We start from the raw sequence: 23,512 nt of genomic DNA on the forward strand, positions 1-23,512 counted from the left end.
ACACCGCAGTTTATCCTAGATTTCCCCATAAAACTTACATTATTCGAAAGAAAACCATTGAATTAGGTAACATCAAAATACGTCACTTTTAACAAAAATATATATTCGATATGAAATTTCATTTCTAATTCATTTGATTCCCGTAACATTTTTTTTGTGATATTGAGATTGTCTAGAGGGAGGAAGTATTTTGGAAGATTTTGTTTACGTCTGTGTTTTTTTTACTCAACTCGATCAAAAACAGTTCACAAAACTTGGAATGAGCTCAAATAAGTTTCATGGAACCGTTTAAAATATTATTATTCTGTAGTATTTTTGTAACTGGATATTTCTATTAATATCTTCTCTAACCAGTATTGTACGATGATGATTTCGGTTGAGCACACCAAAAAAGGGAAAAGAAAGAATATCCCAGGTGTTAACCACATGTTGCATTTGAAAATATCAAAAATTTTAGGCAAATATATGTGACAGATGTGCTCGCCAGTTAACCCTAGTTCAATTCACTTTCATTCACTTCATCTGTCAAGTGTGCACTGTTCACAAATGCAGTCTAAAGTCTCTATCCTTATCGAGCGCGTCAATGTTATCGAGGAGCAACCTGTAAAGCTCCAGGAGTTCGATGACGATGTCTATCCAGGAATTGTCATAGCCGTTGAACAAACCAGCTTCTTTGCGTAAGTTTTACCAATTCATGAAAATTTTTGCATCATTTTTGAGTGGCAATAAGAACACATTTTTGAGTCAGTTTAATATCAGAAAAATTTCTAAATACAAATATTCAAAACCAATGGCTCCATGTTTAACGTTTCAGGCGCTGCAAGAAGGTAATTGTCAACACAGTCGTCAGCATGACCTGCGGTGTCTCCAACATTCCATACAGTTTCTTTGCCAGAACCAACCAAACTGCCGGACCAAAGCCTGCTTGCATCACTATCAACGACCTCCCGCCAGTTTAAATGATTACGCACATAATTTTCCCCCTAATGTTAACTTGGAAAACTCTTGTGTTTAATGGGAAATGTACTTTTTCCCATTTCCCCTTAATTTCCTCACATCTGTGCAATATTCACAAGCAATAATCTACACTTTTTTCGATTTTTTTTTCTATTCTCTGGACAGTTAACAAAGAAAAAAATTTTGAAGCAAAGGTTCTGTTGATATTCTGAATTCATTTTGCATTTTCTCTTCTTGTTTGAAAAATAATAAATAAAAATTGAACTCCTAATTTTTATGAAAAATTCGGTTTTGATCAAAGTTTCATAAATTCTGAAAACGTGATAAACACATCTACGCAGGTGCAGCCAGTTCTCCGCGAGCACGCACACATTATAATTACAGCGCTATGTTGTATCCAAGCAACGGCGTAATCAAGAACGCGCCGCTTGACTTCTCGTGAGTGTGCATTCATTTGTGCTTGAAAGATTTCCAGTTCAAAATGATGCAGTGCGACGATGATGGTTCATCATGTCACATTGAAAAGGATCACGGATTTTTAGCCACTCTGGTTGAATCGTTCACCGCAGGTACAAAAAATACATCCCCCTAACGTTCAGATTGATGTATTACAAAAATTTTTGTAGGGACTCCATTTTCTGCGTTTCTCCTTGCTGGTGAAATTTGTTTTGTTATAACGCTTTTCGCATCAATACCTAATACCAGAAAAGATTCTGTATTTTGTTTTCTAGCAACAATATTTGCTCCATTTCTGGTTAAAACAAGTGTAGAAGTGGCATACTTTATTTCAATTTATTTTTACACTTCATCTTACACTTTTTGGAGCTGGATTCACGATTCCGTCGTTTCTTTTTGTTACTCCAGTTTCTTATTCAACTTTCAATATGGAATGGTGCTCTATTCCTGGCAGTCAATAATTGTAGCAGTGAAGAAAAGACCAGTAACGAAATCATATACACGGTTAGTTCAGCTTCGAAAACTCCTGCGAAATTTTTTACAGATGGCCATACATTCTCCTGTTTTTCATAACTCTCATTCAAGCAGCACTGTTTTGGCAAATAATGATTCTAGGGTTTATATCAATGCTGTTGATCCTGGTACTTGCTCCACTGACTATTACTGTGGTTTGCACAAAACACAGTTTCTAATGTTACCATTCATAATTCAGACTATCTTTTGCGCTTTCTGTTGCAAATCTAACCCAACATCGGAGCATGAAGCAGTTCGAAATGCCAAGTGTATAATGCTTTGGAATATTCCCGGTTTACTACTCACAATGTCTGATGTTGCTGGACAAATTTATTTGAGTAAGAAATCAAAATAATTTTTTTTTTAGATAACCTCTAATTATTTCAGCGGCGTATTCAAACTCTAACGCAATTCATCACAAAGAATATTTGTTCTCCATCTTGTATCCTGCAGCTACTGTATTAATAATGTTTATTACATTACCTGCTTTGAGGTAACTTGGAATAACAATTACAACAACTAAACAATTTTTTATTGCAGAAAAGCAATTTTTCCTTGTTGTTTCACAACAGACAACGATAACAGCGATCGAATGTTTTTTGTTACAAGAGATAGCATTTCACAAGGCTCGGTGGGTTCACCAACTCCATCGGATCAGTCAAATATTAGTACAATTTCGAATCCGCCAATTGTCACTTACCCCAATAACTCAGTAGTTCCATATAACCCTGTAACTCCGCTTTATCCATATTTCCCTATGCCTAATATGTATCCACAGGCATATCCGCAAGACTTCCAACACCAATACCAACCCCTTTTTGTACCAGTTCCGATGACGTTTTATAATCAGTCCCAGTTTCCCATGCGTCAAAATGAGATACCAGTAGTTCAATAATAAGTATTTTCTTTTGCGGAGTAATTGATTTATGTCTGTGATTATGATGATTCAATTGATTTGGTGAAAAAATACGGTATATAAAATATAATGAATGAAATTTGAATACTGGTTGTTTATTATTCAATGCTTTCCTCATCATCGGAAATTGGGATCATTGAACGATCCTGAACAATTCCAGTTGGTGTCTTTGTGAATTGACGGAGGGCATCTGGGTCAAGCTCCTCCATAGCCTCCAAAGTTTCCAAATGTGGAAGAACTGCTTCCCAGATACGATTTTCTCGGATCATTTCAAGCACAGCATCGATCTCAGGTTTCATATAGCGATCTTCGTTGAGCGGTCTGGAAAAAGTAGAATAATTATGTAAGTGTGTGCATTTTCACTCACGGTGCCACAGATCTAACAAGTTGGTAAATTTTGTGAAGAGGAGCTGTAGAAATCAACGGTTTGAGGAATTCAATTCCCTGGCATGCAGCTAGCAATTCCATGGCTAGAACAGCTTCAACATGCTCAACTACGGTAAGTGCTTTTCGGGCTGCAAATCCACCCATGCTTACGTGATCCTCCTATAAATAAAAAAGTGTGTTTCTTATTATTAAGTTGGGTTTTCACCTGGTTGCAGCTGGTTGGAATGCTATCGACCGAAGATGGATGACATAGTACCTTGTTTTCAGAAACTGAAACAAATGTGTTTGATTGAGTATGAAAATCGAGTTATTTGTCATAACACGAACAACGTACCCAAACTTGCAGCACAAAGTTGAACAGTCATAAAGCCAGAGTTTAGACCACCGTCTGGAGTCAAGAAAGTTGGAAGTCCACTGAGCTCTTTGTTCACTAAACGTTCCAAACGGCGTTCGCTCATCTGAGCAAGCTCGGCAACGGCAATCGCCAAGAAATCAAGAGCCTTCGCTGGATACTCGCCGTGGAAGTTACCACCACTGATAATTTCCTCTCTGTCGGCAAATACTAATGGGTTATCGGTGGCAGAGTTCATCTCGGTGGTGATGATTTCACGAACAAATTCAATGGTATCGTGTACAACTCCATGTACTTGTGGGACGCACCGGAGCGTATAAGCATCTTGAACCTTGGTGCAGTTACGATGAGATTCTAAAATAATAAGTTTTTAATTTCTTAGTTTGGTCACAAAAACCATTGCATACCTGCAATTTGAGATGGGTTAGCTTCTGAGTGAAGAAGGGCGCGTAAGCGTAAAGCAGAAAGATTTTGCCCACGATGAGGGCGGATTCTGTGAATATCTGGATCATAAGCCCTGGTAGTTCCTTTCAAAACATCGAGTGAAAGGGCGGCGATGACATCAGCTTGGCGAGCAATATTATGGGCTCTTTCGAGGGCTGAAATAGTCAAATATGTGCATTGCATTTTACTGCTTCTCTTACTATATGCTCCAAGTGCTGTCACCATTTGTGTTCCATTAATCAGTGCCAACCCTTCTTTAGGTCCCAGTTCAAGAGGTTCAAGGTTGTTCTTTTTCAGAACTACATCAGCCGGTTGCCAACCAGTGGTTGGGCTCCACATTTTTCCTTCTCCGAGGAGACCGAGCGCCAAATGTGCAAGTGGACACAAATCGCCAGAGCAACCTACAGTTCCCTGTTGTGGAACATACGAAACGCAGAATGCTGAAACTTTTCAGTGAACACATTCAGTATTTTTTGTAAATTACCATTAAAAGCAGCAATCATTTTCTTGATATTCTCCACAGAAATACCACTATGTCCCTTTGCAAGAATGTTAATACGAAGAGCCAGTAACATGCGTGCACGGTTTGGAGCTAGTGGTTCTCCATAACCAGTTGCATGGGAACGGATCAAATTGAGTTGAAGTTTCTTCAATTTCTCTGGAGGGATAGTGACATTTGAAAAAGTTCCAAATCCAGTGGTCACTCCGTAAACAGCTGAATAATGAAGACGGTAATTTTAAAATTGTAATGTATGTCTACCTCTATGTTCCGAAGCAATCTTTTCCAAGAAAGTTCTTGCTTTTCTGATACGGTCTTCCGATTCCATGGACAATTGAATAGCACACTCTCCCTTTTCACATCTCACAAGATCTTCAGGCAATAAACTGTTTCCATCCAGAATGAGCAGTTTTGTGGGTGGGGCCAACACCATCGGAGCTAAAGAATCAGCAAACGAAACCCTGAAATCAAATTTAGTTTTACTCATATTCAAAATGTCTTTTTACTTTCTTCTCCGGTTGTCAATCTTTTCAATTTCAGCACGAGCATTGTCAATTTCTTCTTGCTTTTTAGCTTCCTTCGCATCCTCTGTTTCTTCAACGCTTGCAGCTGAGATTTTATTTAAATATTATTAAATAACTTTTTGTTTTAAAACTACATACCGACAATGATGAAATCACTATCTTTCAGAACGTCGGAAACCAAATCTTCAGGGTCCAAAAGCGAGTTTCCAACAGTTCTACGTACTTCGAAGTAGTCATCAGCAAGTGGTAGCTTTGGACGGAGACGACGAAGTTTTTCGACCGACTTCTTGGCCACCTAAAAATTTAGTTGTTCTTACTAAAACTTAGAATTTGAACATTTCAGATCAACTGCAACCAAAAAAATCGACAACATGATGTATGGACTATTGAAATTTTCAGTCGAATAGCATTGCGTGAGCAACAAGCAAGGGAACTCATGTCACTTTGAAATACTTACAGCGTGAATAGTATCATCAGGTTTGCATGGGACAACCACGCATTCGGTACCAATTTGGACTTGAAGACGCATCGCTTTGCAGGTGTTCAGAGACGTCTGCTAAACCACGAATGAGGTAAAGATGGGCGGGAACTGTTTGATCACGTCTTCACCTTCCTTCGTGACTGCACCTTTTTACGGCTGTCGACGGTCATCAAAACAGAATGGGTTCTGTCCCGAAGGGGTCGGCGGCGCGTTGTTATCACATGGCTCTAGCAATCAGATCCAGCAATAAAATAAACGAGAAATTGGTTAGAATTGGAAGAAGGTGAGTATTGAAATCGAAGACGTCTTACAGTGACAGTAATTAAAGCGCGTTTTTCAATTTCTTTGCCCTCGTGGATCAGTTTCATTGAACATTTGATTTTGATTATACATTTCAATGAAATGATGAAATAGAACATGATACGGCAAACGAAAACAAAAAACGATTGAGACTGAATAGTGGTTTTTTGGTGGACTAAACAAAAAAATCACTAGTACAATGAACCTTCAAGTGATACTCTCCGAATATGTCATATTTCATCGTGATTTTATTGATACATTCCAATTTTTTTGTATCTTGGTTTTTTTAAAACTAAAACTAGTTAAATTATTTAAAGAAAACAAAACATTACAACATGTTTTAAACATTGTAAGTTTCCCAGAGAAGAAAACAACCAAGAAACAAGATGCTAAAGTCTGACTCTTAGCATTAAAGACTGATAGGGCATTTTAAGTGCTTAAAAGGTTTCCTGTAAAATGTCTTTGAAACACACTCAACTAGAACAAACACAAAATATTTGAATGTTATCTTAAAAATTATACATGCCCCTTTACAACTATAGGAAATCAGTACCATACGGCACTTGCGCAAGAATCGACTTCTAGCAGTATATGAGCATTGTATGGTCTCAACCTATCTGTTGCTGTGATTAATTTTCGATTTATAAATTTTTGTGAATACTCTGGTTTCAGTTTTCTAGTAATACATATGAAAACATTAAAAAGCTACAAATAAAATCGTAAATAGTTAAAACTTTTATTTTAAATAAGTGGCATTGTTTAAAAAAATTAAATCTCAAAAACCACCGTCATCCTTTTTATTGTGAGTAAGTTTAACAACTGATCTTGTATTATTGGTTCTTTGTTTCTTTGATATTCATACCGACTTTACAGCTCTATAATTGATGCGGAAGAAAACGAGATAAAACATCAGACTAAGGTGCGGCATAGATCAGAATTGGGCACTAAACTTTTATGATACCTCAACTCGGCGACCAGGCAACCGGATTCCTCTCTTCACATTATCTTAATTTTATTACCACGTGGGAGATGAGACATGATTTCATCATCACACGGTCTCGATGCAGAAATGATCAAAGTTAGTCATCAGTCTATAGAATGTCGGACAAAGGTTTATTGGACAAAATGAGAAGACTGATTGTGTGAGCTACAAAGAAAGCAATGAAGAGAAGAACGTTCATAAGAGAACAATAAAATAAAAACGGGGAACGAAGTAAAAAAAAAACTAATAGCGTACTCGTTAAAAACATTAAAATCTACCAAACACTTTTAAGAAAGAAAGCAAAAAAACTGCTTTGCAATGACTAGGAATAATTGAAAATTCCAGTGACATTATTTACGTGAGAGATTGGATAGGTAAATGTTACAGTAAAATGGAAAATGAAATTGTAATTGAAAGTAACATTTTCATACCGGAGAAAATTAAATTCAAAGTAAATGTGTACTTTTTTAGATGGAAAGCTCGAATTTGACATCGACGTTGGTGGCACGAGCGAGATCAACAATGTTGGAAAGCTTGACAACCATCTTGGCGGCTTCGTCGAGGTTATCGCATGGAAGAATTCTGAGTTGGGAGGTGGCAATCAAAGCCTTGGCGTCTTCAACCTTTGTTCCTAAATAAATAAAAATTATGTTTAAAAAAATAATTTGAGCAGTTTCCACAAACCTTGCAATCTGACAACAATTGGGATCTTGAGGTCCAACTCTCTGGCAGCTTGAATAATTCCCTGAGCAATGACATCGCATCTCATGATTCCTCCAAAGATGTTCACCAAAATGGCTGAGACCTTGTCCTTGTCAGCGGTGATGATCTTGAAAGCTTCAGTGACTTGTTCAACGGTGGCACCACCTCCAACGTCGAGGAAGTTGGCTGGTTCTCCTCCGTGCAACTTGATAATGTCCATGGTGGCCATGGCGAGTCCAGCTCCGTTGACCATGCATCCGATGGTTCCATCAAGACGAATGTAGTTGAGGTTGGCAGCGGCGGCGCGGATCTAAACGATGGTTCATAAAAACTACGTTTGTACAAGTTTCAAATGTTTAACGACAAGTTTACATGTATAAAAGTTTCCAGCAATATTTGGTTACTGGCGTTAAAAAAATTAGCTTCAGATCTGCTCTTCAATATTTGAATAGCTGAATTTCACTTGCTAAGTTCAATTTGGCAATGAGTGTTTTTAATGTTATCCGAAAAGGGAAAATATGCACTATTGCTTTTATCTGCGCAATTCCTAAGGGAATTCCGTTTTCTCCGCCAGCCATTCAATTCAATTGAATACGACTCTTATTTTACCTCGAGCTCGTCCTCTTGCTTCTTATCCTTAAGATCGAAAAGCTTGGCTTGACGGAATTCTGCATTGGAGTCAAGAAGGAGCTTGCAGTCCATGCAGTAGACATCTCCGTTCACATCCTCGGCCATTGGGTTGATTTCGACAAGAGTAGCGTCGGATCCCTTGAACATCTGGTAGAGCTTCTCAATGATTTCAGAAGCTTGTTGTTCACAGTCCTTCTGAAAATTTAAAGTATTTTTGAATATAACCTGGGGCATATTTATATTTAGGTTTGCACTACGTGTTCATATAATCCAACGTTGAATAACGTACCGAGAATCCCATCTTAACGGCGATCTCGTGAGCAAGCTCTTTAGTGATTCCGACGTTGACATCAATTGGCATCTTCACGATGGCATCTGGATTGGTGGCGGCAACTTCTTCAATGTTAACTCCTCCTTGGGAAGAAGCAATAACAATTGGTCCATTGGTATTTCTGTCAAGAGTTATGGAGAAGTAGTATTCACGGCGGGTGAACAGGCGTTTGCAAACCATCACCTAAAACATTCATTTATATTTTTATCGGTTTAACTAAAAATGAATATATTAAATGTGATTTATCTTTTGTACGGCAGTGAAGTTTTTTTTTCAATTCCTATTCATCTAATTTTTAGATATGGCTCATCTGCATTTTTTAGATTTTTTGCACAGTGTGTACGAATTCATCAAAACTTGTTTGTCTCGAAAAACAGCTGAGCTACAAGAATTAACTTGTATCGAATTGTGTAGCGTCTCACGACATTATCACTCAGCTTGAATTTTTTAGCTGTACCTCTTCACACTTCTTTCCACGATGATCCGTTTGTTTGGTGATCAGGTTAGCTCCAATCATCATTCCAGCCTTTTGTTTCACCTCATCTGGGCTGAAATTAACATATTTGACAATTTAAACATTTGAATGGAATGGCTACTTACGTGAAGACAATTTGTACTCCTCCCTGAAGTCCGGACGAGAACCTTCCTTTTCCACGTCCTCCAGCAAGAACTTGAGCCTTGACGACGTAATCCTTTCCACCGATTCTTTTAGCCTCACTGAAAGCGGTTTCGGCATCCTGAGCAACTCCGAATGGTGGCACCTTGATCTCATAATTCTGCAGAATCTTCATTCCGTGATGCTCATGGAGCATAAGTGTTCTGGCGGCCGGCGCCATGAATTTCTGTGAGGTGTTGAGGAGCGGCTGACTGATTCTTCCAATCATTTTTTTTCCTGAAAAATATAATGATTTCTCTGAAACTGGCGAATAACCTAAAAGTAGAAAATTAATAGAAAAGAATGAAAACTGAATAGGGATGGAAATAGGATAAAAGTGAAGACAACAACACAAACAGTTGTGTGCACACACGGGACGCTACGACACATTGCGGACTTTGCCCTCTCCTTTGCACAAGAGGCTACGCGCATTCAATGCAAGAATGAGAGGGTGGCAATGAGGTGATACCTAGACAGAAAATATCTACTACATCTGAGAAAAGGTATATGAAATGATTTAAAACCGTCGAAAACCAAAAATTGAACAAAAAGCTTTAAAATATGTCTAGAAACGGTAGAGGCAGAAAGATGGACATACGCTGTCTCTCAAAGATCGTCGGCCAGCAACGTGGTTGTGGTTGGGCAAAAAGTGGAGAATAGATTGTTCGCAGAAAAGATAAGGTACAAAGTATCGGAGGAGGTGAAGACAGGAAAAGTGCAAACAGAAAGGGAACTGATAATAAATAAATGGCGGATTCGATCAGAGGCTACTTGTAAGGTTTTCCTAAAAAAACAAAGATAGGAATTCAAATTTCAGACTGCCGAGGGATCAGGAATATCAAAGATTTTGTTTTATATTCGTATTTTCAAATGCATGATCAGTTGGAATAAATGTTAATTTAAACAAAAAACTGGAACAGCGTACTAGCCAAAAACATTAATTTCAAATTGGGAAACCCACGAGATTTCACATAAAAAAAGGAATTCGGCCTCTTAAAATAACTACTCCCATAATCACATATAAAATAAACTAAAGTAATATTGATAACAATTGGATGCAATCAAGCTCCGTGCATCCATGTCACATCAAAACAAGAGGGGCCAACGAGAGGAAAAAAGGTTGAGTTGGATGAAATTATCAGTAGGGGTAAACGAGGAAACAAGAAGGTTTTCTCTTCTTCTCTATGTTTCCCCGGGACATAGAGACAGACAACGATGGATCAATGGAATTGTCAGAGGGAAAGACGAGAGAGAGAGGACCCATCTGCGTGTAGTGTGCAGCGTTGTTGTGTCCTTCTTGCATGCCGTTCCAACGTGAGACACACAACTCTATTTCCCTTTTTTCTTTGACTCTCTTCCCGCCAAACAGATAGGATGTTGAGTATGAAGAAGAAAATGAGCGTAGAGTTGGAAAACCAAAAGGCATTTTTTCGCTCTGGGTGAGAAAAAATGAGAGAGAATAGACAGAGTCTTGCATTGGATAAGTGGGTGGATAGAAAGACGTCATATTTCTTCGTTTGATTCAATTGGGTATTTACTGATCTTTGAAAAAGTATTACTGTCTGGCAATGTACATGTATAGATTAAAGTCTCTTAAAGTTTACATGTTTTCTTGAAATGTAATGGATCAAAAATACACCACTCTTCAATTTCAGCCAGAGCAGGCACCAAAATCATCTCTACATCTACAAAGGTGACAACGTGGAACGTAACGTGGAAACGAAAACAAAAATGAAAACGTCGAAAACATGAAAACGTATAAATGAATACAAAGTTTTATTACTGAACTCAGCAGAACAGTTTTTTATTTTTATTTTAGAACGACATTATACAACCACAGTAAAAACAGTGACTATAATAATTATTCTATAAAGAAAATTAACTTTGTTGAAAATTCTAAAATCTTATAAATACGGTTGATCAGTTACCATGTGTTTGTTACTATTTGTCAGACAGGTAAATTTTTTGAAAAACATAGCCACCAAAATAAAAACACGCAACAAAGTCTCACGTGGTCATTAAGCACCAAATTTGAAACTAGTCGCAGTAACATGGAAGGTTATCTTTCCAGTAAAACGTCATGCCACTAATGTTTGCTGCAGCTACGCAACTTGAATTCCATGTTCTTATCAGATAACACGTTGTATAGTCAAAAATCTAATGTGATGTCTGTATCATTGTGTTTGTCATGATCTTTTTGTATATTTTAAAAACCTATTTTCAACTTTTAATGTGATTTTTGTAATTCTTGAAAAAAGACGACCGTCAAGCATTATGAGGGACAAAAATTCATCTACGAAACATTTACTAAAAATTTAACGTTTAAAAAATTATTTATACTCCAAACTAGGTATTTTCCTTGTTTATCCGAGAAAAAAACTAATAAGTACGTAATCCAAATAAGCATTTGGCAAAATTGAAGATTTAATTAAACTGTCTGAAACGAGTAACTTATCGGAAACAGTCGTAAATTTCAAAAAACATTCAATTCTTTTAAACTGGGTGTCTTCATAAAGTTTGCAAAATATACGAACAACAGAGAAAATAAGGCAACAATCGGTGAATTCATAAAATAAATATATTATACTTTTTTTTGAAGTTTATGGTAAACTTTGATTATTTTCTATTATTATTTTCGATTGTTTCCCACTTTTTGTTATGCTCTGAATATTACAAGAAAAGTGAAATACATTTTGGTACGTGTGTATTTTATTTTGAAAGTATATTGAAGTTTCTACAAAGAATTTTTTTACATTTTATATTAAAAAGATTTGAAATATTTCATATGGTTTTTGAACATTTTTTGATGTACAGCAACCACATAAATTTCAATTTAGAAGTAAATTCTAACAATAAGAATACACGTTTTTACTATTGTCAAATACCTGAGTTCAATTTATTCTATTTTTTTCTCAAAATGATATTATCCTATTCCATTCTCCAATGGTATCCTTTAAATGAGTGTAATCTCTCACCCGCAGTTTTCCGGACAATTAATTGTACTGTCCTTCCCGAAGACCAGCGCCAATGATAAAAAGATGACGTCTTGTTCACGGGAAGACACGATACTGAATGGGTCATCTTTATATCCAGGGAAAAGATTTAGGTCAACAGCAGCAGCCCGTTTGTCCTTGTAAATCCGATCGGGCTGACGGCGCCCAACGGCACTACTCACAGATTTCTTCACGTTCAGTTCTCCCTGTTTTGTACTTTTTGGATTCTAGTCTCGTTTTGATGTCTTGTTTGATTTAAACCGTGTTTGATAACTAAGTAAATAGGTGTAGTTTATTTCAAGGCCTTTGAAAAAGTCAATCAATTTGCAATTTGAAAACCGCTTCGAACTTTTTAATCTTTTTAATCTATTCATTAACCTAAAAATTTCAACGCTTTCTTATTTCAGAAAATGTCTCTTCAAGAAAAGTTCGACGCTGCTGTGGAAATCATCCAGAAACTTCCAAAAACAGGTACGTTGGACTTTGATTCGCTACAATGCTACAAACTATGCTATGATGTAGTTGATTCAAAGCTAAATTTACAATTTTTCTAGGACCAGTTGCCACCAGCAATGATCAGAAGCTTACCTTTTACTCTTTGTTCAAACAGGCTTCTATCGGAGATGTGAACACCGATAGACCAGGAATTTTCTCCATCATCGAGAGAAAGAAGTGGTCAGTTTTTTTTTTCATTATTCCTTTGTCTGATTCGAAAAAGGGGAATTCTTTTTTTCTTATTTCATTGACAAATGAGTCATGACCGCGTGGCTAGCTAAACTGCATCAGAATTGCGTGAGTTATGTGTGTTGATTTTTTGACCGCAATATATATTAACTTATCGCTATGCAACAAATGTCGGCGTTGTGTCTGCAAACGATGCAATTATCATTTTCTTCGAATATGGTGCCACAAAAAACGAGTAGGAACGGATGATTGTGAAATTATCAATAAAAAGTTTTGAAGAAATGTAGAGTGTCGTTTCTGATCATTGGTCTCTTCAAAACCATAAACTATGTTTGAAATACCCCTTAAAAATAACACGAAGCCTGTATTAATGTTTTCACGTTTGTAGAAACATGGATTCAAAAAATAATTCCGTTCATGGGTACTTGTGTAGTTACTGTATCCCACAATGTATGCAATGGATAAAATTCCAAAATGACCACAACGTAAATAACCATTTTAATGCTCAATTCATTTTTAGGTTTAGATTTTTCCTAAGTCTAAAATTCAAAAAGAACTCATATTGTATTTTTGAAAAAAATTAAAAAGATTTTTTGGTGTACTGATATTACACAAGTACTCGTTCATGAATAAAAAGAACGAACCCATCAAACATATGTGTTGGTGGAACATTATTTCAATGCTGGCGATAGTGAAGGTTTTATTCTAAAAGGCAATAATACAAAAAAGGCAATTTAAATACAAGTATTATTTAAAATCAGAAAGTTTCAAAAGAACGAGTGATCGTATCTAATTATAACAGTCGTGATTTTGAAACATCCATAAAAAGGTAGTATATCTTGTAATGTTTTCTATTTATTTCATTGGCTGGCGCTAAAAAAAAAGTTGTAAAAGTGTGGAGTGCTAAGATCGCAATTCTAAACAGACTGCTGGTATAATTTTTCAAACACCGATTTTTAGTGCACTTTTAATAGTACACATTTCTAATAAAATGTACAATAGTAATTGAAAAAGTTAGATGGGTCAGTTCCAATAACTCAAAATAGTTTAACTACTTGTCTGAAAATGGTACGTTGCGACTATTGATGTTGAAGCCATGTAAAAATAACAATTAATTCCAACTGGCTCACAGTATTTACTGGCATTTTCCTGACCAACCCCAGTTAATCCGATTTCCAGGGACTCATGGAAAGAGCTCGAAGGAGTGTCTCAAGATGAAGCTAAAGAGCGTTATATCAAGGCTCTAAACGACATGTTTGACAAAATCGCCGAGGTATGTGAATGGGTCTTGTCGGCAAACGTTTGAAGTTTTTGTAGCAGAAACTAGTAGTTACGTTCAGAATTACTTTGTTTTCAGGAACTTGATGTTGCCGCTTGGCTTGAACAAATTGACCCAGTCATCAAAACCAACCTCGCTCTCATTGGAAAGTAAATCTTAATTATCATAAACATTTTTTTTTCAAATTTCGAACAATATAATTATTTGTATTGCTTCTTGATACTAAATAAATATGAATTAATTTTGTAAATTGAATAACTCTATAGTTTTACTGTACATTGGAAGAATCTTGCATGAAAATGAAAACTATGAATTGCATTTGTAATAGTGAAATTTGAACATTGTATGTATACATAATTTTTATTGCAGTAGAGTTGAAACTGTGAATAAATTTTAAATCCACAATATAAAATAAAAATGAAAATCAGACGAGCACCCGAGAAGGAAATTAAATGAATTCGGAATACATAAGAGATCAACATAATGTTTGTGTGTAAGAGATAGTTCAATAGAAAGCACGAGGTTAAACATTTCAGATAAAACATTGCAAAGGTTATAAGCGTTCCTTTTTATCCATTTCCTCTCTCTTCTTGTCTTCCTGGTATGCAAAAAACTGAAAAGTGCGGTAGACAACATGCAAAAATATGCAATTTATGACTATAACAAACGACATGGCAGCCATCACACCCAGTGTGACCAGGATTGCAGCTGAAAAATTTTGAAGTATAAATATTCACAAGTAGTATAATCGTTCTCACTGGTAACACTTTCTCTTGATCGGAAGTGATACTCATCTGGATTTGATCGCAAAGCTTTAAGATTGTCGAGGATGTTCCTGTAAATATAGTTGTTTTTAGTTTGTTCCGAGTCTGTTAGTTCCCAAAACCTCGATACATCACTAGTTCCCTTCAACATGTGGTACACAAAAACCAGGAACAAAATTATCATGCCAAAGTTCCATATTACCTGCAACATAATTATACGTTTCATGAAAAAGAACGAAGCAAAAAATAAACATACATTGTAAAACAAGTACGGCTTCAGCAATCCCGAACGTTGCTTTGAGACACCACAAAACAGAGTCAGCAGAGAAATGCAGTCGAATATAAGAAGGAACGCTTCGAGATATCCTGCAAAAAAGAAAAATAGAGAAAAGAATTATATGAATGAATTACAAATTGGATTTTGAATAAATTTAGCAAAACAAGTATGCAAATAGTTGGTATAAACAAGAAATTGTGACGTGCTTACCGTTTAGACCGAGTTTTGAGATGCCCATAAAATATAGAACAAGGTTTATGATAAATCCTAAAAAGGCAAATACTGCAACTGCTCGGCACGCTTTCTGAAATGTTGTTGTTGTTTTTTAAACATTATATTTCAACTTTCTTTTATTATCTGCATCGTAGAAAAACTATTCAAATCACATTTATAGTCAACAATTTTTAAAAAAATTCACACATTTTTTTGCAGTCGCTTATTCTACTTTATCTGAAAACTGACTATCTGCTGAAACCAGTAAAAGGGAACACTTTATATGCGAGCTTACTTGAATATGACAAGAATTGCAGCAATAACTGTTGGGAGGAATGGGATCTTCCGTGAAACCCAGGCTCACGACAGTTTCCCGTTGCGGCGTTTTCATTATTCCGTTTCCGTTTCCGTTTTCATTTCCGTTTGCATCTGCAAACATAACAGTGTAATAGTAGAGATCACGATAGTAGATAATATTTCGGTCCTTGCTCATGAATGCTCAGAATGTGCCAAAAGTGAATGCACAACATCTTGGAAAGAAAAGATTCAATAACAGAAGTGTGCGTCCTAAACAATGTTGAAATTGAATCTTGACCACTTTTTACTAACTTTGAGAGGATAAATGTAAAAAAGAACTGAGCATTTTTTTATGTTTTTAAAATAGAAGTGTAGTAAAGAAAATCGACTTACAATGCGGAATCTTGATAATTGGACAGTCAGGGTTATCTGATTCCAAAACAACTGAATACGGCTCAAAATTCATCAGACACAGGATGGCAGAAAATAAATCAAAAAATGAAGAAAATTTTGTAGAAGCTTCAACAACTCCGTGCACAGAATTATTTATTCTAGAATAGCGTGATAAAAACGATCGTTTTTGAGTTATCGGCAACCTTGAATATTCTAGTATCAGCAGATTTTCAATTTTACGCAGACAGACTTTTTATCCAAATTTTGATTTTTGAGGTGAGCAGTATATGGATATGCATGTGTGTTGTTTTGGGCACGTCTTGGATTTAGAAAAAAACATAAATCACTGCCATTCAAGCGCTTCGTCTTCTTTTTTACTCGGTTGAACACACCACAGGTGATCATTTAAACACAATTCGGTTTTGAAAAATTAAATATAATTTGAGAACTGTTGATGAAATGATGATTTTGTTGGGAATGATGATGAAATAAAAATCGAAGCCGTAAGTGCTTGAAAAATTTTTTTATTAAATATTTTCACAATTGATTTTACCATGTCCATTTGCCATAGTATTTTCAAAGCATACATATTTTAAATTTTTGGAAAAAATATTGGAGGCTTTGCGTTTCTCCCCGCATTTAATGCACCACCAATTGCTCCAATCGTGCTTTGAAAAGCTCATCTACCTTCGGCGCACTTTTCACGCCCTTATCAATGATAGGTGGCGCCTATTAACCGATATTTATGTGGTCCAATACGTCTTGCCTGGTGGTAGATCAGTTGGGGAGGAGATGTGTAATGACGAAAGAATGAGGATGGATATTGAGGAAGAAAAGGTAGGTGAGAGGCAAATAAAAACAGGAGAAGAATCCATTTATCATTCGGAAGCCTTTTTGTTGATAAGAGTTTACACATTAGAGCTTGAAAATGAGTGATTATGATTGCGGAAAGTGAGAAAGAGATTGAGATTGTTGACTTCTGATAGTGATATTGATATCATCAGCCACAACAATTTAGAGTAGAGTGAAAGCATAGGGCATGCTACTGCTATAATTTAAGACTTTCCGCCAATTTCTTCAAATAAAAAGAAAAGAAGAAGGACCTCCCAACCGGAAAGTATCAGGTTACCTGGTGGTGGGAGTAGAACAACAAATGAAAAGAAGCAAAAAGAAATAGAAAACACTTGTGATAAAAACGACTTGTTTTGTGGTGGAGACAAATCCGCTAAAATGTGTTCAGTTTTACCACCGAGACAGATTAATGTGGATTGATGGTAATCTGATAAGTTACAAAGTTTCCATCTTTGATAAGCAGGTTAAAAAACATTTTAATATTTAAAATGTTCACGTAATGTGGAAAAGTCTACGTTGATAGAGATAAATTACAAAAAAAGCTCACAAAGCTATATGGTTGTTCAACAGGAAATAACTTAACAGTGATGCTATCGGATTCTTGAAAGATACACTTCGAGGAACACATCCGAGTGATTTAAAAATACATCACTCTAGAAATTGTAGTCAGAAGAGTAAGCTACCTAGTAGTCATCCTTCTATTTATTTCTATCTCATTTGTATTACCTTTTAGAACGATGATGCCGGGAATCGAATGAATATTATATTTCTTCTTCATCAACAACTTGGGCATACTCGAAGAACGCTTCATGCCATTGTCATTGCGCATTCTTCTTTTCCAATTTATTCGATTCTTATATTTACTTTTTTCACGTTTTCTTCTTTATTTTTATTTTTGAAAAAAACGAAGACGCCTATTATGGAATAGAACAGAATCAAAATAAAATTGTCAGTTCTTCTTTTTTCTCGAACACACACACACGACGCAATTTCTTTGGAGAAACCTTGCGGCTTCAACACTTCGTGTGTGTGCCGAAAACAACAGTTGATCCGAAGATTTCTTTCATGGTGTCAATGAGATTTGGAAAAGGGTGTGCGTGCAAAGAAAGTAAGAGTTGAGATAGAATACGTTCGAGAAATTTAGGAATATAAGTTGCCTTTTAAATTTGTGAAACTCGATTGACACTTTACTTTTAACATGAGATTCCTTTGAAACACTTTGTTCCTATTTACTTGTGGAATGTATCAGAAAAAGAATTGATGGGGCGTATGCTAGTTTAAAGTACGGAAAGAAATAATCTTATTTTTTGGTAAAAAATGAAAGTTTCAGTTCAGATTTCAAAGTTAGTTTATCTAGATTATTTCAACTAGAGAAACATTTTTATTTTCTATTTCATGAAAGTTTTATTTATTGTCTGATATTGTTTTGGAAATGTTTCTCGTTTTCAGTTTGAAAATTTTTTACTCTACAATTTTTGAAGTGTATGCTTTTTTTTCAGGATTTACAAGCCGACGATTAAGAGGGAATCGGCATCTAGAATAACTTGTGAAATTTCAATATCAAGCAAAAGTTGTTAAATTATCATTTTAATTTTAATATAAACATGTTCCTTGAAATTGATTTATAACCAATCATAGATTCACGCCATTACCAGCCAAAACGTTCGCATAAATTAATAAAATATTTTTCAGTTCAAGTATTTTTGAATCTCATGTGATATATTCTGTCTTAGTCTTGATTGATAAACTAAATTATGATTGGCTTGTAGTGATGCAAGGCTATTAGAGGCTGCACTACAAATAGAGAAAATGCAGTAACTATCTAACTTGTTGCAAAGTAAAAGCAATGTTTCTGAATATACGAGGAAAAAATAAATAAATAAAAACTTCCCATTTCAGCACCAAATGTTTGAAAAATTTAAATCTAACTTTGAAGTAACAGTCACTTTGTTGTCTAATTGTATTTGTCACTTGATTTCACACCCATTGAGTAATTATGTTTCCTGCTACTTTGGTCCTTAAGTTCTGCCAGACCCTGGACTCTAATTCAATGAATATCCACTTGTTAACCGCTAATCGACCCCGCAGATGACACAGCAGCGAAATGATCGATCATCGTTCGACAAGGACCCTTTACGTCGGCTTGTCTTGTCGGACGTGAAATCCTATGTTTGTTTTAAACCGAGATTCATACTTTAACATCCGTCACTGGTCCGATTAGAGAGTACAAATGGGAAAGGAGGGCAAATGAGAGATAGATGTTGCTATCACATGAAATGATTATTGGTTGGACATGCATGTGTGTGTGTGTTGTGTGGATAATAGTGATGAGTTCTAGGTTCACAAAAATTGTTGTATGGGCGAGAAATTGATGAAATGTATCAGACAAATGCAATGAGGTCAGCTGCTTTTGAAGCAATCTTTTTGGATTTAAGAAGGAAGTTCGAAAAATAAATCTTGGAAGAACCAGAATTTTTTTGTAGCAAATTAGAAAAGTGAAACCAAATGTTTTTCAAAATGTATCAAAGTTCAAATTTTCTACCAACTAGTATAAATAAATTTTGTTATTTTTAGAACTGGGCAGAGTAGTAAAAAAATTGGAGTTGATCGTCATAAAGAAAGTTACAAAATTGGAGAGTTTACACTAAATTATTACATAAATATCCATAACGGTCAAGGAACTACGTAAAGCTAATGAACATACAAAAAATAAAAGGTGCTTGTGTATTATAACCCCATATTTGTAAAGTTTAACGTTCAGCCTTTAAAAGTGACATTCGTTTTAATTATTAGGCTCAAGAAACGATATTTTCCAAGCCTGATAATGACAATTCTATTCACGTTTCAAATAAGTTGACAAATAAAATAATTACTGAAGTACCGAATAAAATGACTTACGTGATCGCAATGATGTTTGTCTCGGCTGTCTTGGAAGACGATTTGCCGTAGGCATTAATGTATTGCCGTATGTAACAGTTCTGGGAGGTGGCGTTGGCTTTGGTGCGGACACAATTTCTTTTGATATCCCATTTTCATCTTTAGATCTTTCAATTCGGATCGATGGAATCGAATGACACTGTGCAATCGTTGGTGCTGGAGTTGGTGTCGGACATGGCGGTGTCCTCGCATTGCGCGCCATTTGAACTGAACAGATCTCTTCGGGTGGGTGTGGTCTCTTTGGCACAGACACACGGATATCAAGGAGGAGTGCGAATAAATGCCTCTACCACAGGCAGCTCAAACTAATTGTCTTACACCAACACAACTGCTGTCACTATCGGCGCTTTTCACTAAACGATGAGCACCTCGTTGGTGCTTGATACCAGGTACAAAATAAAAACAAAACTCTTTTTTGTTTGCTCTTTTTGCCCCTACGTCTCGTCTTCATGCCACCGGTGGTGGTCGCGAGAGGTGAGAAGTAAATGATTTATGAAATTTATGGTAATGGATAGGTCGGTCAAATCTTGCATCGTTTATACGTGCACTTACCTAGTCGCGTTTTGAGAGGAAAATATTGGATACTTTTTTCACAGAGCATGAGAGATTCAAGAGATTTGCACATATTATCATTGAACATTAACAGTTGTCGTTAAAAAAAGAATTAACAATGCACACCACAAATAAAGCGTTGTAATTTCAGGAAAATCAAATATTTAGCATGACTCAAAGCTTAACGGTCTGGAATTATTAAAAACGATACAGTAATTTGACTATGAGAACAGCTCAGCTGATCGAAGAAAAACAACTTTTATGAAAAAGAACGAAAACAAAATTATTAGGATGAATTGATTGAAGTGAATAGCCGTTTTAAAACTCTCAACCAAACCTTTTTTTAATGATTAGCGGATTAGAGAAACGTTTTGACAATGTGGTGCATATTTAAATGATGACAGCAAAAGTAATACATATTTAAGTATGATATAAAGTCAAATTTTGGCGCTCAAAGTGAGAAAATATTGTGTTCCACGCATTCGAGACCTATGCCTTCGTTCAGATTTTACGAGTTAATTTTTATTAGCCAACTGGATGCGGGGTTATAAAAATTTTCAAATTCTCCGCAGCTAGGTTTTAAAATTGATTTTGCCGTATTTCTAAAAAATTCAATGCCAAAAAATCACCAACAGAAATTTATCAGAAAATTCCATGGTTTAGATTTTTAAGTAGATGGTGAGTTTTGTGACTTTTCAAACAGTTTCTCAACCGTACTGTTCCAATTTAATTCCAGGCGATGCTAACACTTCTAAAAAAACATACAAAGTTAATTATAACTCGGTTATTATTTCAACCAAATATTATTATTAGTTCTAAAGAATAAACTGACTTTTGAAATCATCCTTGATTTTATGAATCCTACAACCTATACATATGTCTGTTATCAGCGGCTAAAATACCTTTTTTTTGTTGTAAACTTGACTTTTTATTTGTATATTAATAAGATTACTTATGAAAGAACTATTTCCCCAAATTTTGCTATACAATTTTACGGTTATACGGTAGTTTTGTGTGAGAAAAAAACCAATTCAGTTTAAATCCTTCAATTATTTATTGTATAACCATTATGAAATATTGGTACAGTTGGGATATTTTTAAGTGTCTTTAAGTTGCAAAGGTAAAGAGGTGTAAACAATACAAATACAGAACACGCAAAAATGTACAGAAAACATGGTTGAGCCACATGAGATGAGATATACAGTTTGAAGTATTCAAAAAGTATGAAAAATCAATTTTCAGAAAATACAGGTTTTTGTCATACATTAATCAGCAGACGAATTTAATAACTTGTTCAATTATAGGTTGTTCAAAAAAATAAACGAGCTCGAGTATCATTCCAATCGAAAAACGATTGGGCTCTTGGTTGATAGGAGTACTGAAATATAGAGTGTTTAGTTTATATTAGTTTTTACCTTGCCTAGTTATCATATTTTTGTAACTTGTTTAGAGTTAAGTTTAATTTTTTGAACATGGATTAAGATTTTTTCAAATATAACATAAAAACCAAGTCCAATACTTACTGGTCTGAAATGAATGATTCTCTCGGCAAAATAACTGCGCATGTTGGCATCTGAAATAGCGGCTACTGCTTTATCAACCAACGAGATGTTTTCGAGCCGTGCAATCTTCTTGAAAATTGGATCAATATCACCGCTACTGTAAGAGTACTGGTTTTTGCCTTTTACTGGGAAACGTTTGACTAACGCGTAGCACTGCGTGTGAAGAAGGTAGCAAAGCTGAATCAACGACTCCGCATCGTACAACTCATTTTTGAAGTCATCTGAAATTTTTAATAATTTCGTCACATTTGTTTGAGAAAGTGAGTTACCGCTTTTGAAATATTTCTTGATTTCTTGCTTAACCCATGGGAAGATGAGACGATCCGAGAAGTAAACAAGAGGCGTGATGTTTTGTTCTGAAAATATCGACTGTGCTTCATTTTTAAAAACGAAAAAAAAATTACGATTGATAGTGCGGTCAAATTCAAATCCTTCCGGGCACACGTATGATAGGAACACCACAAGTTCATCTGTGTATACATCATCAAGAGTTACTTTTTCGGATGTTTTTTCGGTGTATGAACCTGTGCGCAAACTGAAATGTTTAATATGGGATCTTAAGTTGAATACAATTTTTTTCACGGCTTCATTGGGTTTTAGTTATAGAGTTTCCCACATTTTTACAAAAACCAAATTTTTTGTTGTTCCTTTTAAGTTTATCAAAGTTTTAAAATTTAACTAGAAGTAAAGACCAGAGTAATAATTTTCTTCACCTAAAAGTAAGAAAAAGCTGTCTTCTAAGCACATTGGTATAATTTTTTTGTTTGTATGTGAACCTTTTTTCTTATTTTTGGTTTCCCTAGTTTTGTGGGCCAACAGCCGTTTCGGTTTTTGAATTTATTCTCAAATTTATTTTTTTTTTTGAAAATCATCAAGAAAAAACAACTTCCACCTTCCAGTTTTGGTATAGGTCAGGTGAAAACAGTTTTACTAAATTTTTTCCATGGACTCATTGAAGTTGGAAAACCGCCCGTTAAGGAAAAAATTGAAAATGATTTCTGATTTTAAAATATTCAACTATAACTTTTCAAAAACATTTTTAAAAAACGACATTTTTTCCAACTCAAAAAGGGGTGACAACTCAGTTTTTACCTATTTGTTTTGGAAGTCGTCGAGTTTCCCCGCCTTTTTAAGTCTAAATAAAAAATATTTTTGTTGGTTTTTCAAAGATTATTCTATCTTTAAAACTAAATGTGACAATTAAATATTCATAATTTTTTTCAATAAAAAAACTTACATATGAAAATACTCTGACAGTTCGGCCAAATAGCTGAGGTTTACATAAAGTGTGTCAGATTGTGTGTCGATTTGAAACTTTCGTAGGACGGTCTCAGTAGAAAAAAGACTGATTTTTTCTCTAATCCCATCAAGAACCGATTCATGAATTGCCACCATCTTGATCTGAAAACAGGCAAATTTTTAATGCAAAAACGGAAAACCGCAAGCTCCAAAATGTTAAATAACACAAAAAGAACAATAAGAAGGTCAATATGGAAACTAGTTTTAAGAAAACGATTTATTTCCCAAGAGTTGTCAAACTAGCATTAAATTGAGTGTGTTCACGTAGAGAAAACATAAGA

General features: G+C 35.4%; 7 protein-coding genes and 3 non-coding genes across 13 annotated transcripts; 4 read left to right on the forward strand and 6 right to left on the reverse strand.

Moving 5' to 3' along the window:
- The first annotated feature begins 516 nt into the window (after positions 1-516).
- F47B10.4 (ADH_N domain-containing protein) lies at positions 517-1,228 on the forward strand. The gene is made up of 2 exons (NM_077417.2): positions 517-677; positions 815-1,228. Exons 1-2 carry the CDS (start codon positions 547-549, stop codon positions 957-959), a joined length of 276 nt encoding a protein of 91 aa, NP_509818.1. The 5' UTR covers positions 517-546; the 3' UTR covers positions 960-1,228.
- Positions 1,229-1,441: 213 nt separating this feature from the next.
- F47B10.3 (Serpentine Receptor, class T) lies at positions 1,442-2,929 on the forward strand (the record flags this gene model as incomplete). The annotated part of the gene is made up of 6 exons (NM_077418.3): positions 1,442-1,526; positions 1,584-1,917; positions 1,958-2,081; positions 2,126-2,264; positions 2,314-2,419; positions 2,467-2,929. The coding sequence occupies 6 exons, from the start codon at positions 1,442-1,444 to the stop codon at positions 2,819-2,821; spliced, it is 1,143 nt and encodes a 380-aa protein (NP_509819.2). The 3' UTR covers positions 2,822-2,929.
- Positions 2,819-5,850, reverse strand: haly-1 (Histidine ammonia-lyase). Its single transcript, NM_077419.7, has 11 exons — positions 5,506-5,850; positions 5,187-5,343; positions 5,031-5,133; positions 4,786-4,985; positions 4,510-4,740; positions 4,226-4,465; positions 3,989-4,180; positions 3,564-3,935; positions 3,435-3,499; positions 3,210-3,388; positions 2,819-3,163 (listed from the first exon to the last, which is right to left on the reverse strand). The coding sequence occupies exons 1-11, from the start codon at positions 5,575-5,577 to the stop codon at positions 2,941-2,943; spliced, it is 2,034 nt and encodes a 677-aa protein (NP_509820.1). The 5' UTR covers positions 5,578-5,850; the 3' UTR covers positions 2,819-2,940.
- A 1,079-nt stretch (positions 5,851-6,929) lies between these two features.
- Positions 6,930-9,366, reverse strand: suca-1 (Succinate--CoA ligase [ADP-forming] subunit beta, mitochondrial). Its single transcript, NM_077420.7, has 6 exons — positions 9,075-9,366; positions 8,932-9,022; positions 8,433-8,657; positions 8,123-8,338; positions 7,496-7,823; positions 6,930-7,442 (listed from the first exon to the last, which is right to left on the reverse strand). The coding sequence occupies exons 1-6, from the start codon at positions 9,356-9,358 to the stop codon at positions 7,279-7,281; spliced, it is 1,308 nt and encodes a 435-aa protein (NP_509821.1). The 5' UTR covers positions 9,359-9,366; the 3' UTR covers positions 6,930-7,278.
- Positions 9,367-9,473: 107 nt separating this feature from the next.
- Positions 9,474-9,598, forward strand: F47B10.12. The gene has a single exon (NR_072052.1). It is a non-coding gene; the product is annotated as an Unclassified non-coding RNA F47B10.12 (non-coding RNA).
- Positions 9,599-10,390: 792 nt separating this feature from the next.
- On the reverse strand, positions 10,391-10,455 carry F47B10.11. Its single transcript, NR_072053.1, has one exon. It is a non-coding gene; the product is annotated as an Unclassified non-coding RNA F47B10.11 (non-coding RNA).
- Positions 10,456-12,199: 1,744 nt separating this feature from the next.
- F47B10.10 lies at positions 12,200-12,345 on the reverse strand. The gene has a single exon (NR_072054.1). It is a non-coding gene; the product is annotated as an Unclassified non-coding RNA F47B10.10 (non-coding RNA).
- A 178-nt stretch (positions 12,346-12,523) lies between these two features.
- On the forward strand, positions 12,524-14,340 carry acbp-3 (Acyl-CoA-binding protein homolog 3). Its single transcript, NM_077421.7, has 4 exons — positions 12,524-12,593; positions 12,677-12,797; positions 13,986-14,079; positions 14,164-14,340. The coding sequence occupies exons 1-4, from the start codon at positions 12,533-12,535 to the stop codon at positions 14,236-14,238; spliced, it is 351 nt and encodes a 116-aa protein (NP_509822.2). The 5' UTR covers positions 12,524-12,532; the 3' UTR covers positions 14,239-14,340.
- A 91-nt stretch (positions 14,341-14,431) lies between these two features.
- On the reverse strand, positions 14,432-20,068 carry F47B10.8 (MARVEL domain-containing protein). 4 transcript variants are annotated; one of them, NM_001270192.4, is made up of 7 exons: positions 19,780-20,068; positions 15,635-15,768; positions 15,337-15,430; positions 15,106-15,215; positions 14,972-15,051; positions 14,844-14,920; positions 14,432-14,793 (listed from the first exon to the last, which is right to left on the reverse strand). In NM_001270192.4, the coding sequence occupies exons 1-7, from the start codon at positions 20,018-20,020 to the stop codon at positions 14,639-14,641; spliced, it is 891 nt and encodes a 296-aa protein (NP_001257121.1). In that variant the 5' UTR covers positions 20,021-20,068; the 3' UTR covers positions 14,432-14,638. The 4 variants fall into 4 exon arrangements, with proteins under 4 accessions (NP_001257121.1, NP_001257122.1, NP_001257124.1 ...); NM_001270193.4 differs by lacking the exon at positions 19,780-20,068 and adding an exon at positions 17,608-17,898 and having other exon boundaries at positions 14,435-14,793; NM_001270194.4 differs by lacking the exon at positions 19,780-20,068 and adding an exon at positions 16,030-17,657 and having other exon boundaries at positions 14,439-14,793.
- Positions 20,069-21,405: 1,337 nt separating this feature from the next.
- F47B10.9 (BTB domain-containing protein) lies at positions 21,406-23,333 on the reverse strand. Its single transcript, NM_077423.4, has 6 exons — positions 23,170-23,333; positions 22,337-22,467; positions 22,202-22,288; positions 22,078-22,153; positions 21,894-22,029; positions 21,406-21,748 (listed from the first exon to the last, which is right to left on the reverse strand). Exons 1-6 carry the CDS (start codon positions 23,325-23,327, stop codon positions 21,680-21,682), a joined length of 657 nt encoding a protein of 218 aa, NP_509824.1. The 5' UTR covers positions 23,328-23,333; the 3' UTR covers positions 21,406-21,679.
- Positions 23,334-23,512: the final 179 nt, after the last annotated feature.

This window comes from Caenorhabditis elegans, chromosome X (assembly GCF_000002985.6).
Source record: "Caenorhabditis elegans chromosome X".
NCBI classification, from domain to species: Eukaryota; Metazoa; Nematoda; class Chromadorea; order Rhabditida; family Rhabditidae; genus Caenorhabditis; species Caenorhabditis elegans.